Source organism: Podarcis bocagei, assembly GCF_964188305.1.
Source record: "Podarcis bocagei genome assembly, chromosome: 9".
Lineage (NCBI taxonomy): Eukaryota > Metazoa > Chordata > Lepidosauria > Squamata > Lacertidae > Podarcis > Podarcis bocagei.
Genome location: NC_138134.1, coordinates 12,657,248 through 12,671,204, shown reverse-complemented (window position 1 = coordinate 12,671,204; position 13,957 = coordinate 12,657,248). Strand labels below are relative to the sequence as shown.

Genomic DNA, 13,957 nt, shown 5'->3' with positions numbered 1-13,957 from the left:
GGTGCTTCAGGTTAAGAACAGTTTCAGGTTAAGTACGGAGCTCCGGAATGAATTAAGTACTTAACCTGAGGTACCACTGTACTCCTAAACATTTTTAAAGGGGAAAAAAATCACTGGACAGTGTCAATCCTGATTGTATTGGATTTGTGACCATGATGCTCATTCGCCTTCAGTAGCAGTAAAGTTCTGCTGGATGAAATGCAATTGCCTCTGGTCTATTTTTTGGGAATCCTGCAACGTGTTTAAGTTTTTACTCTGCTAACTATACATTGGAATCTGCTCTGGATCAGTATCAATGGGGAGGAAGAGAACCAAGTACATCTCCTTGAGATCCTTGGAAGATAAATGGAATAAGTGAATAAATGAAAAACCAGCCTTTAGCTGCAGGGTTCTGGGACGAGCTGCCGTTTCTGGATTGCCTTCAATGGCAGATCCACATCAACCTCTTTGCAGATCTGCAACTTGGAAACACCAGGGCATAGATAACTGTGGCCAGACTAGCTCTGCCCAGGTCAGGGTTGCAGTCAGCATGTAAGTGTTGACAGACTGAAGGTCCTTTGTGCCACCAAGACTTGTTGTTGTTTAGTCGTGTCCGACTCTTCGTGACCCCATGGACCAGAGCACGCCAGGCACTCCTGTCTTCCACTACCTCCCGCAGTTTGGTCAGACTCATGTTTGTAGCTTCGAGAACACTGTCCAACCATCTCGTCCTCTGTCGTCCCCTTCTCCTTGTGCACTCCATCTTTCCCAACATCAGGGTCTTTTCCAGGGAGTCTTCTCTTCTCAGGAGGTGGCCAAAGTATTGGAGCCTCAGCTTCACGATCTGTCCTTCCAGTGAGCACTCAGGGCTGATTTCCTTAAGAATGGATAGGTTTGATCTACTTGCAGTCCATGGGACTCTCAAGAGTCTCCTCCAGCACCATAATTCAACACCAGGGCATAGATAACTGTGGCCAGACTAGCTCTGCCCAGGTCAGGGTTGCAGTCAGCATGTAAGTCAGCATGTAAGTCTTGACAGACTGAAGGTCCTTTGTGCCACCAAGACTACTTGAGTTTTAATTCATAGTGATTAACCGAAATGCAGTCTCAGAATGCAGACCCAGTCCTTTAGGGAAGTGCAGTGATTTCTGAAGCTGATTGCTCAAGTCCATTAGGACTCTCCAGGACCATTTCCACACTTCTTCTGCTTCACCTGACTTAGCTGGAAAGGACAAATAAGAGTGTTGACATTTCCAGTCCACCTTAAGGAGCAGACGTGTGGAATTGTTGCGTGTCACATGTCTGTTTACATTCCAGCACAGCTTGCTGGGAACTTCCGTTGTGTATAGCTTTTGTTTTTGCTGTTCTCTCTCAGATGACATGAGAGAAAGACGACATGTTTCTTTGTTCTGATTTATGTTTAATAACTCTGTAGCTGTAGCATGACTTCACAAGCCTCACACCTATTTTGTGTGCACAGTACACTCTGCTAATAGTGTGCCCTGGCTTTTGAAGTCCAGGTCACTGATTTACGTCGGAGCATGGGCCGATGGATGGAGACGGCACAGCTGGGGCTTGCCAGCTGGCCTCCTGGCCCTCTGCATGTTGACATCAAACAGTCATCATCATCATCATCATCAGTGTCATCTTCAGTGTATCAGCAACGGTTTTTTAAACTAGCATGAGTCTACAAAATGCAGCAGCGGCATGCCACTCTGCCTGGAGGCACCAGTGTGCTAAATACCTCCATACCACCCAACATTTCTCTGATGAAAATAGGGACGTCCTATTTAATAATGGAACGTGGGTGGCGCTGTGGCCATGCTGGCCACATGACCCGGAAGCTGTACGCCGGCTCCCTCGGCCAATAAAGCGAGATGAGCGCCGCAACCCCAGAGTCGGCCACGACTGGACCTAATGGTCAGGGGTTACCTTTACCTTTTACCCTCTACCTCATTACATCATTACCGAGTTCTTAATGAACCCGCCATGGCGATGGGGCAGTGGAAGGAGAGAGTGAGAAGAAAATGGGAGGTAATAGGGGCTATGGGGGGAGGGATGTGTGGTAAAGATAGTTGAGGTTGGGGCAAATGTTTACCTACCCCCTCAGCTTCAGTCTTACCTTCCCGGCTAGATATTCAGGATGGAATTTTTCACTATTTCCAGGCCACCTCAGTGCATGTTCCCATGGATTGTGGAGGGGGGGGGGGGAGAGAAATGAAATAAATCAGGCTAAATTATTTCCACGTAACATCATAATAGAATTTGATCCACCAGCTGTCAAGAACAAAAGTTTCCAGAGTCTCGCTATGGATTAATTTTGTAGATTACACTATCGGCCTCCACAGTAATGCTTTTGTCTATATTATTCTTAAGAAAATGCAGCCCTAGGTAATCTGGACTGTGTTCTGTGTTTATACAGTATTATATTGTGCAGGCAATAAGTAGGACCGGGAGGATGTAAATGTTATATTTGTTCCCATTAGCAAGCCTTCATTTACGTTTCGGCATTTTTTAAATAGCAGCCAAAGTGAGATGGACATCGGTCAGTGACAAGAGAAAAGCAGGGCTTAAGAACAAAGCAGACATTCTGCAGGGGACGACCCAAAGGATTGTTATAAACGGATCTTCCGTTAATTAGTCTTGCAAGATTTGACTCTTTATTGACTTGCCAGAAGTATCTCAGTCTTTGTTTGGAAAGCTAGCCATGGTAGAGACCTTCCAGGGATGTTGGCAGCAAAGCAGCCCGGTAACAAGGTCTATCTAGAGGTCAAGGAGAAGGTCAAATGGCAAGTTAGCAACCCATGACTTAGGGAGAGAGAGGAGATAACAGAGCAGGAGAAGAGAATGAGACAGTTCTGCCAAAATGGCAAAACTGTCCAAAAAGCTCAGGAACCAAGAGTACCAAAGCTTCAATAAAGAATGGGGAAAAGTTATAATTTACTTGAGAGACCACTGTAAGCAGATGAAAACATTAGCAGGATTGCAATAACAGTTGTAATGGAGAAGATATCATGGACAAAATGGAGAGACATAAAATTTGGATGATGAAATAATAATATGCAGTTGAAAAGGTTTATAATAGGACCCAAGGAGGGGAAGGTGGGAAGGAAGTCTAGAGATTCGGAGAAATCTCCAAATATGGATATGTATTTTGTATCATAACTCTATACGTGTAAAATCAAATAAAAATTATTTCAGAGAGAGACAGACAGAGAGAGAGAGAGAGAGAGAGAGAGAGAGAGAGAGAGAGAGAGAGAGAATGAGGCAGTTCATGAAACCAGGTGTCCCACACAATGGCGCCTGGGAACTTGCAGGGCCACTAAATGGCCTATATGATCTATCCAGAATAATGTGGAGATACAGACCCTCCAAGTGTCCCTATTTCCCAGGGACAGTCCCAGATTTACAGAAGCTGTCCTGGTGTCTGATTTGATCCTGGAATGTCCCACTTTTCCTTAGGATGTCCCTATTTTCATCAGAGAAATGTTGGAGAATATGGAGTTATGTGACCCACGGGCCAAGGAGATAAGTAACTATACAACCTTCAGAAGACATCTGAAGGCAGCCCTTGATAGGGAAGTTTTTAATTTTAATTTTTATTTATACTTTTCAGATTTATACATTTCACTGATTTTACAATCATTTTGATATTTCAAAACTTGACTTCCCCCTCTTTCTGTGGCTACTTAATTTTTAAAAAATATCTTCTGCATATCCTAATTAACTTAATTTACTCATTTATCCATCTTCTTTAAATATATACTCTTATAAAACTGCAGGTTGTTACAATAATCCTGCCAACGTTTTTATCTGCCTACAATTTATCTGTAAATAGTCAACAGGTGTTTTTAAATTTTTAACTCTGTTTTTATGAATGTTGGAAACTGCCCAGAGTGACTGGGGCAACCCAATCAGATAAGGGTATAAATAATAAAATTATCATTATTAAATAAAGAGACCCCTGACCGTTAGGTCCAGTCGTGTCCAACTCTGGGGTTGTGGCGCTCATCTCGCTTTATTGGCCGAGGGAGCCGGCATACAGGTTCTGGGTCATGTGGCCAGCATGACTAAGCCACTTCTGGCAAACCAGAGCAGTGCACGGAAACGCCGTTTACCTTCCCGCTGGAGCAGTACCTATTTATCTACTTGCACTTTGATGTGCTTTCGAACTGCTAGGTGGGCAGGAGCTGGGACTGAGCAACGGGAGCTCACCCTGTCGTGGGGATTCGAACCGCTGACCTTCTGATTGGCAAGTCCTAGGCTCTGTGGTTTAACGTTTTATCATATGTGGTAAAAGGGTAAAAGAGTATAGGGAAATGATATATAATGAACTGAAAAAAATGTTTCCAAACCCCCCCCCCGAGTCCTTTTTGTTGGGGATAATTCAGAGGGAAATTCCCCGGTGTCAGAAAAGATTATTTACGTATGCTACTACTTAAACTGATGGAATACGTGCAGCTTGCAGATTTAACATATAGAATAAGAGAACAGGAAGAATATATATTTAAAGAAGTCCGGAAAATGTTTACGGATTATTTGGGTGAAAATTGTGTAGATTTTAAAACGCTGGTAGCATGAAGATAAATTCAAGAGTGTAAATAAGTTTTGATGGATGTAATAATGGAATGCTGAATGGTTTAGTTCATGTAAAATACACAGGGATGTACGGTATGCAAAATGAACCACAGAAAGAGAAGGGAAGTCACTGATTTAAGGTTGTCTAAATGAATATCTTGAAATGTAAATCAGAAAAAAATTATGAAAACTATAAAAAAGAACTTCTTGGTGACATCCGTTACAGAAGACAGAACTGTGTTTTGAAAGGCTAAGTCTTGTATTTGGAGGCATTTGATTTTAATAGAATTCTGGATGAAACCACAAAACAGACAAGAAGGGGTCTTAAAACTATCTATACATTGCCATTGTCGTGTAAATTTGTGTCCTCATTTGTCCTGTTTTCTGGCAGGCATGTTTCCTCTTTCTTGACAATGCATAAGTGACCACCCTAAGCGCCAGTTAATACATTTCTAAGGCTGTCCCAAAGTCTTTTAGTTGATTAGTCATCTGAATGAATTAAATTCAAATGTCCTTGCATGTTGCCAAATCTTTGATACAAGCGCTTTTTATGGACACTGAAGAATATGGGTGATAACATTTTGCATCACGAACAAAGACCTGTATCTCCTTGTTAGAAGCAAACACTGTCTGGTATTTTCTGTTAAAGCAAAATTAACATTTGACATGACAAACAAAGATCTGTATCTCCTTGTCAGACGCAAACACTGTCTAGCATTTTCATTTAGAGCAAAATAAACCATCTTGTTTTTTCCTCAAGTCTCAGCCACTCTAATTGCAATTTGCCTCCACGAAAGTTTTACAAGCTTAATCCACCAATTAAATTGATTAAAGCATTCACAGCTTTGATCTAGTACAGACTTTACAGTTTTCTGCTCAGATGGAGAAGCCACTTGCTGACTTAAACACTTGCCTTACAATCAGGTGATTTTAAATGAATGGTTTTTGGGTTATTATTACAAAAGAATAATAATCCTTATACACATAGCTCCCACTATCTGAACACAATGCGTTCTCAGGGAATCATTCGTTAGGGGAGCCCGTTGCATAATGAGTTTGACGAATTTCATAGATTCCTATAGTGAGATTCTAATGCATGGATAGGCAAACTAAGGCCCAGGGGCCGGATCCGGCCCAATCACCTTCTAAATCTGGCTCACAGACGGTCCAGGAATCAGCGTGTTTTTACATGAGTAGAATGTGTGCTTTTATTTAAAATGCATCTCTGGGTTGTTTGTGGGGCCTGCCTGATGTTTTTACATGAGTAGAATGTGTGCTTTTATTTAAAATGCATCTCTGGGTTATTTGTGGGGCCTGCCTGGTGTTTTTACATGAGTAGAATGTGTGCTTTTATTTAAAATGCATCTCTGGGTTGTTTGTGGGGCATAGGAATTCATTCATATATTTTTTTCAAAATATACTCCGGCCCACCACAAGGTCTGAGGGACAGTGGACCGGCCCCCTGCTGAAAAAGTTTGCTGACCCCTGTTCTAATGCATTCCTGATCATGAAATTTTGCCCCCAAAATGACACACACACACACACAAAATGAAGAAGCAAGAAGACCTACTAAAACCTTACAAAAGGCAAACGAGAAAGGAAAACTACTCTTATTCGTCCAGTCTCTCTCAGTACTACACACAGGTGTTGCAGTCTGGATATCTGAATTGGTGGTGGGTATAACAATGTTTGGATAATAATTCCTCATGTTTGGATAAGTGGCTATTTCGTATGCCAAAAGTGATAGGATAGTGGGACTGACATGTACCGTATGTGGTAAATTAATACACCCAGCAGAAAGACTGCATGCGATACAGTGCAGTTCAGTATCTCATAAAGGTAACATTCTACATGTGACAACATACAAACATATGATCAGTGCTTTTTTCTGGGGGTATGCGGGGTACGCATACCCTAAACATTTTGTGACTCTTTGTACTTTTGTCCATTTACTATATTTATTTCCCCCGATTTGGTGATTGTCTTGAGTCAAAATGAGAGTATCCCTGAACATATTTTTAGGAAAAAAGCACTGCATATGATCAACCCTCACCTGTAATCTGAAGTGATACAGTCCAATACTGGACATCAGTTTACCACCTTAGTTCTGTGTCTAATCTGAAGAGGAGTTCTAAGAGTCAACTTGGATGTAATGCAGCAACAGTCTCCCTCCCTCTCTGAAAAGCAGGTAAAAAGGTGGGATAACTTCAACAGGTGAGAAGGAGGAACCACTTAATCCTATTTCACCAAATTCAAATGTTCATTTGCTTTCTGCAGCAGACAAATGATAAAGGTAAAGGGACCCCTGACCATTAGGTCCAGTAGTGACCGACTCTGGGGTTGCAGTGCTCATCTCACTTTATTGGCTGAGGGAGCCAGCATACAGCTTCCGAGTCATGTGGCCAGCATGACTAAGCCACTTCTGGCGAACCAGAGCAGCGCACGGAAACGGCGTTTACCTTCCCGCCGGAGGTAGACCTATTGATCTACTTGCACTTTGACGTGCTTTCGAACTGCTAGGTTGGCAGGAGCAGGGACTGAGCAACGGGAGCTCACCCCATTGCGGGGATTCGAATCGCCGACCTTCTGATAGGCAAGCCCTAGGCTCTGTAGTTTAACCCACAGCGCCACCCGTGTCCCTAGACAAGTGATATATTTCCCCCTACAGGTGAGGAAGTGGCTTCTGGGTGGTGATTTTGAGCCGAAAACGACAGGAAAGGAGAGAATCACACAACTCTCCCTCCACCCGTGTCCTTTTACCTCCAACTGAAGCTTCACACATTTGCTTTTGTTTAAAAGGAAAAAAATACGATGGGAGCTTGTTAATGCGTATGATCCATAACATTTACTTTGGTGCTACGTCTCCATGGGATCAGAGCGAATCCTGAGGATGAAAAACGCTAGACTTAATGTACCTAGCACTCTCAGCCAGATTCCAACAGAGTATTAGGTGTTCCTAGGCTCTGTGTTTTAAAATTCTGGATTTAAACTGCCTCCGTAGCCTAACCTCCTATCTAAGAGAAATACAGATGTTATATGTGATTTAATAAGGGACTATACTTTTAAAAAATTATACTTTTCAAGTTTACACGTTTCACTATTATGCATTTCACTAATTTTACCGTACATTCATTTTGATATTTCGAAACTTGACTTCCCTCCCCCTCTTTCTGCTGTTCCTTAAATTTATTTTTAATATCTTCTGCATATCCAAATTAACTTAATTTGCTCATTTATTCATCTTCTTTAAATATATACTCTTATGAAACTGCAGGGTATTACAATAATCCTGCCAATGTTTTTATCTGTTTACAGTTTATCTGTAAATATTCAATAAACCATTTCCATTCTTTTATAAAAAGTTTGTTATCTTGATTTCTTATTCTTGCAGTAAGTTTTGCCATTTCTGCATATTCTATATTTTTTGTTATCCATTCTTCCTTGGCTGGGACTTCTGCTTCTTTCTATTTTGGGGCGAGTAACATTCTTGCCACTGTAGTCGCATACATAAATAAGTTTCTATATAGTTTAGGTAGTTCTATCCCTATAATTCCCAAAAGAAAAGATTCTGGGGGTTTGGGGTTTTTTTTTTACAAAGGATGTTTTAAATATCCTTTTCATTTCAGTATACAGTGGTACCTCGCAAGACGAATGCCTCGCAAGACAAAAAACTCGCTAGACGAAAGGTTTTTTCATCCGCGATTTGCCTCGCAAGACGAATTTCCCTATGGGCTTGCTTCGCAAGACGAAAACGTCTTGCGACTTTGTTAAGCCGTTTAAACCGTGCTTCGCAAGACGAAAAATTCGCTAGACGGCAAAACTTGCGGAACGAATTAATTTCGTCTTGCGAGGCACCACTGTATATCGTTTCCCAGTAAGCTTTAACCTTACTACAAGACCACCTTCTTCTTCTTCTTCTTCTTCTTCTTCTTCTTCTTCTTCTTCTTCTTCTTCTTCTTCTTCTTTTGTGATCACTCGTAGCCAAGTAAGATTGTCTTCCATAAACACGGTTTTAACAGTGAGTCCGTAAGTGACTGTGGGGTCAATTCTGGATCCACACATCCCTCCACAGTGGGGACATTGGTGGGATTTAATCACGGTGTGGATTCACCAAGCATGCCTTCCTCCTAGCACCTTTCTCCCTTGCGTCCTGAGTTCGAGTGTCTTCAACCCATGACACCTTTGGTAAAGGCTGTTCTCCAGTTGGAGAGCTCGCAGGCCAGTGTTTCCCAATTGTTAGTGTTTATACTACATTTTAACATTATACTACATGTTAGTGTTTATACTATGGGGGTGGCACTGCGGGTTAAACCACAGAGCCTAAGACTTGCCGATCAGAAGGTTGGCGGTTCGAATCCCTGCGATGGGGTGAGCTCCCATTGCTAGGTCCCTGCTCCTGCCAACCTAGCAGTTCGAAAGCACGTCCAAGTGCAAGTAGATAAATAGGCACTGCTCCGGCAGGAAGGTCAACGGTGTTCCCATGCGCTGCTCTGGTTCGCCGGCTTCCTCGGCCAGTAAAGTGAGATGAGTGCCGCAACCCCAGAGTCGGACACGACTAGACCTAATGGTCAGGGGTCCCTTTACCTTTATACTACATTTTTTTAGATTTGCCTTGAGGCAGTCTTTAAACCTCCTTTGTTGACCACCAGCATTATGCTTTCCATTTTTAAGTTCGGAATGGAGTAGTTGCTTTGGAAGATGATAATCAGGCATCCACACAAAGAATCTCCTTTCTCTTTACATTTCCAACACTTGGGACTGTACTTTTTTTAACTACCTGTGGCCTTAGACTGCCTTCCCGAGCACAGTTTGGAGCAGGTCCCGTTGAACTGAGTGGATCTATGCCTGAGCAAAGGTGCGTAAGATAAGGCTGCGCAAATCTCATGTATTGACTCAAGTTTATAAATAACTGTGACCGGAGAAGTCTTGAGCATCTGCTGGCTGAGAGCAGTTGGGCAAGGGGTTAATTTTGCAATCATTCCACGGCATGGTTATATCCCAAAGCCACCTCCGTCCGTAAAAGAAAGGGGTGGGTCCAGAAGAGAGGAATCGAGAGTGTTTGTGTGCATGCCTGCATTTCTCTCTGCGGCATTTAAGCTGCCTCACGCCGTCCTCGAAGCAAGCGTCCCCAATCTTTTTTGAATTGCACAGACTAAGCACTCCCGATGGGTGGCTGAAGAAGAATAACTCTGGACAGCGACTCTTGTCAAAGCCTGCCGCTGCAGGTTTTTTTTAGGCCTGAAATAATGGACTGATAGTCCCCAAACTATGCTTGCTGCCTTAGAAACTAAACTCTGAAGAGTGAAGGATGGATCCAAGTAATGACAGCCTACTTGACAGCAATATTCCTGCTTTCCTGTGCGAGCTTGGCTTGGAAAATTACACCATTTTCTGCCCGAATCACTCTCAGCCTAAAGGTAGGGTACAGTTTATTTATATATCTGTAGCAATACATATGCATTTTTAACAACATCAGCTTCACCTGCAACTAGTTTAGGGTAAGCAGTTGATAAAGGGTTTTAAAGCAAAGCTCTGTGAAAACATTTGCTGATAATAATTAGTCATTTATATACCACATTTCTCTTCCAAATGAATACCAAGGTGGCTCACTAGGCAGCAAGACAACAGCAAAATACAACAATTAAAACCATGTCCACGAAATGAGAATAAAGCGTCAGTATCAAATACATCGCCCAGAACCTCTAAAAGCTGCTAATAATGGCCAGGGATTTTTTTTTTTAAATGAGAGTGGAAAGTCAAAATAAATGGTTTTACTTGGTAACTCCGCCTACAAAGCAACATATATGTTTGCTGGAAAATTGAACAATTGCAACACAGGGCAGAAAATAATGCAAAGAGTAAGCTGAAACACTGGTGCAATTTTAAAAGTTTTTTTAAATAAAACACACACACACACCACTGCAGTTATTATGAACTACATATAGAAGGACTTAGTGTGTGTGTGTGTGTGTGTGTGTGTGTGTGTGTGTGTGTGTGTTTTATACCAAAGGTGTCAAAACACAGTCATATATTACACTACCTGTTGTCTGATATATTCCTAAGTGGATAGAAATAGGGATTTGCAAGCTGCATAATTTAGAAGGGTTATATTGTAAGAAGTACCAGATGCTGAATGTGCTACACCTTTGAGAAAAGGCATGAGATGTGTTCCGGATAGACCAGAACTGAGCTGCTTAGAGCTAAGCTTGAGAGCGCAGCAGAAGGAATGAGATCAAACACAACCAGATCTCTGGTTTACACCAGCCTATCTAGAAGGGCTGGTTGCCACCCTTTTCACAGCAGTCAATATAGCACATATGCCTCACATTTTTATTTATAGCTTCCTTCACATTTTAGGGCAGAACTACATGTCCTTCGGCAGCTGATACAGAATCCCAGCCCCATCTCCGTCTCTGATGTGCAAATCGGCAGCAGGGGAAGTATTTGCAGGGGAGAAGCAACAGGCAGCAACTGTCTCCACACAGTTGCTTTCACCCTGTAACTTTCCTATATGTACCTGCCCTGCTCTCGCTGCGTTGACAGGCAAACACGGTCTCAGGACTCCAGCTGGGAGGAGAGCAACCAGAGATTAGGGCTTGCTAGGGAGGCAGGTCCGTATAGTAAAAGCCACGGTTTTCCCAGTAGTGATGTATGGAAGTGAGAGCTGGACCATAAAGAAAGCTGATCACCGAAGAATTGATGCTTTTGAATTATGGTGCTGGAGGAGACTCTTGAGAGTCCCATGGACTGCAAGAAGATCAAACCTATCCATTCTGAAGAAATCAGCCCTGAGTGCTCACTGGAAGGACAGATCCTGAAGCTGAGGCTCCAATACTTTGGCCACCTCATGAGAAAAGAAGACTCCCTGGAAAAGACCCTGATGTTGGGAAAGATGGAGGGCACAAGGAGAAGGGGACGACAGAGGATGAGATGGTTGGACAGTGTTCTTGAAGCTACGAACATGAGTTTGACCAAACTGGGGGAGGCAGTGGAAGACAGGAGTGCCTGGCGTGCTCTGGTCCATGGGGTCACGAAGAGTCGGACACAACTAAACGACTAAACAACAACAAGAAGGGAGGCATAGACCCCTTGCACCTTATCCTCCCTCCTGCCTGACACTTGTCCCTTGCAAACGCCTACTACACACAACACACACACCCCTTTGCATATCTGGGTGAACAGCTGCAAAGAAGGACAGGGCTCTTGGGCCTGCAACCGTTGTTAAGAAGAAGGCATTTGGGAAGTGTGCTGAGATGGCAGCAGAAAGAATCATAGAATCATAGAATCATAGAGTTGGAATAGACCACAAGGGCCATCGAGTCCAACCCCCTGCCAAGCAAGAAATACCATCAGAGCACTCCTGACATATGGTTATCAAGCCTCTGCTTTAAGACCTCCAAAGTAGGAGACTCCACCACACTCCTTGGCAGCAAATTCCACTGTCGAACAGCTCTTACTGTCAGGAAGTTCTTCCTAATGTTTAGGTGGAATCTTCTTTCTTGTAGTTTGGATCCATTGCTCCGTGTCCGCTTCTCTGGAGCAGCAGAAAACAACCTTTCTCCCTCCTCTATGTGACATCCTTTTATATATTTGAACATGGCTATCATATCACCCCTTATCCTCCTCTTCTCCAGGCTAAACATGCCCAGCTCCCTTAGCCGTTCCTTAGCAAGGTCTGAAAAATGCCAGCCCTCCAAGTCACCCCTAGAGGTCTGGCAGGCTTCGTGTGACAAGGATGAGAGAGCTGTTGCCTGCTGAAATAACCTCTTTCCTGCAACTAGGAAGGGTACGGAATCCCAGTCCATCTTACAGTCCCATCTGCTCTGTGCATTGAAAGCAACATCATTCCAGGGCTTCCCCTAAAGAATCGTGGGAACTGCTGAGGGTAGTTAGGAGACCCCCCTGCTCCCCTCAGAGAACTACATTTCCCAGGGTTCTTTGGGGGAAGCCCGGACTGTTCAAAGTGGCACAAGACTGCTATAAATGTCATTTTAGCCATTTCTGCATAGTCCGTTAACTTGGCTAAAATGACCAGAAGAGTCAGAAATTTTAATAAGGAATGGGGGAAATTTGAAAGTTATCTTAAAGACCATTGCAAACAGTTAAAATCGTTAGTGGGATTGGAATATCACTTGCAGTTTAAGGTTGAATTCTGGACATAATGGAAGAGATAAAGAGTTTAGATTATCATAAAAGATGTGGGAGGATTTGATTAATAACAGGACCCACAAAGGGGAGGATGGAAATCCAGGAGATTCCATGGAATCTTGTTTTTATGTTGTACATTGGATATGTGATTGTAAAAATTTAAGTTGAAAAACCAAATAAATAATTTTTTTAAAAAGACTGCTTTAAATGTTTAGGGCAGATAACAACAACAAGAACAACAAAGGGGCCTTAATTTCCAAGCTCAATGGAGGGATAGGCAAATCTGTCAGTTGAGTGACTATCTGTATAATGCAGACAGAAAATAAATTCTGTACAACTTAGTGTGGCTGCGCAGCCTCTTCCAATTATGACGACAGTGTGTTTTTTGCTTTTTGCTTTAGACCAAGCAGTTCGGATTCTTCTCTATTCTCTGATATTTCTGCTCAGTGTCATGGGCAACACGCTGGTGATCGTCGTGCTGATCCGGAACAAGAGGATGAGAACGGTGACCAACATATTCCTGCTGTCGTTGGCCATCAGCGATCTCATGCTGTGCTTCTTCTGCATGCCCTTCACGCTCATTCCCAACCTCCTGGAAGATTTCATTTTCGGCATTGCTTTCTGCAAACTGACCAGCTACTTCATGGGTGAGTCGATGAACATCCACATTTTGACTACATATGCCAAGTCGTTTTTAAACTCTCCGCTTTCAGAGACCACATCTTCCATACCATTGGGAGGTTGACCACCTTGACAGCTATTCAACAGCCTAGAAATACTATATTGTTAAATAATAATAATAATAATAATAATAATAATAATAATAATAATAATAATTATAATTATAATTATAATTATAATTTATTATTTATACCCCACCCATCTGGCTGGGCTTCCCCAGCCATTCTGGGCGGCTTCCAAAAAAATATTAAAATACTGTGATACATCAAACATTAAAAGCCTCCCTAAACAGGGCTGCCTTCAGATGTCTTCTAAAAGTCTGGTAGTTGTTTTTCTCTTTGACATCTGGTGGGAGGGCGTTCCACAGGGAAGGTGCCACCACCGAGAAAGCCCCCTGCCTGGTTCCCTGTAACTTGGTTTCTTGCAGTGAGGGAACCACCAGTAGGCCCTCAGTGCTGGACCTCAGTGTCCGGGCGGAACGATGGGGGTGGAGACGCTCCTTCAGATATACTGGACCGAGGCCGTTTAGGGCTTTAAAGGTCAGCACCAACATTTTGAATTGTTGCTGCAT

General features: G+C 42.8%; 1 protein-coding gene and 1 long non-coding RNA gene across 3 annotated transcripts in view; both read left to right on the top strand.

Annotated features, from left to right (window-relative positions):
• Positions 1–13,957, top strand: part of LOC308594685 — a 201,794-nt gene that overhangs the window by 76,847 nt on the left and 110,990 nt on the right. The gene's annotated exons all lie outside the window — the stretch shown is intronic.
• Positions 9,623–13,957, top strand: part of CCKAR (cholecystokinin A receptor) — a 39,188-nt gene continuing 34,853 nt past the window's right edge. For both annotated transcript variants that reach the window (XM_081207843.1, XM_081207844.1), the window contains exons 1-2: positions 9,623–9,974; positions 13,107–13,352. In XM_081207843.1, the coding sequence (XP_081063969.1) occupies positions 9,866–9,974; positions 13,107–13,352 (355 nt within the window). In that variant the 5' untranslated portion in view covers positions 9,623–9,865. The remainder of the gene's footprint in view (positions 9,975–13,106; positions 13,353–13,957) is intronic.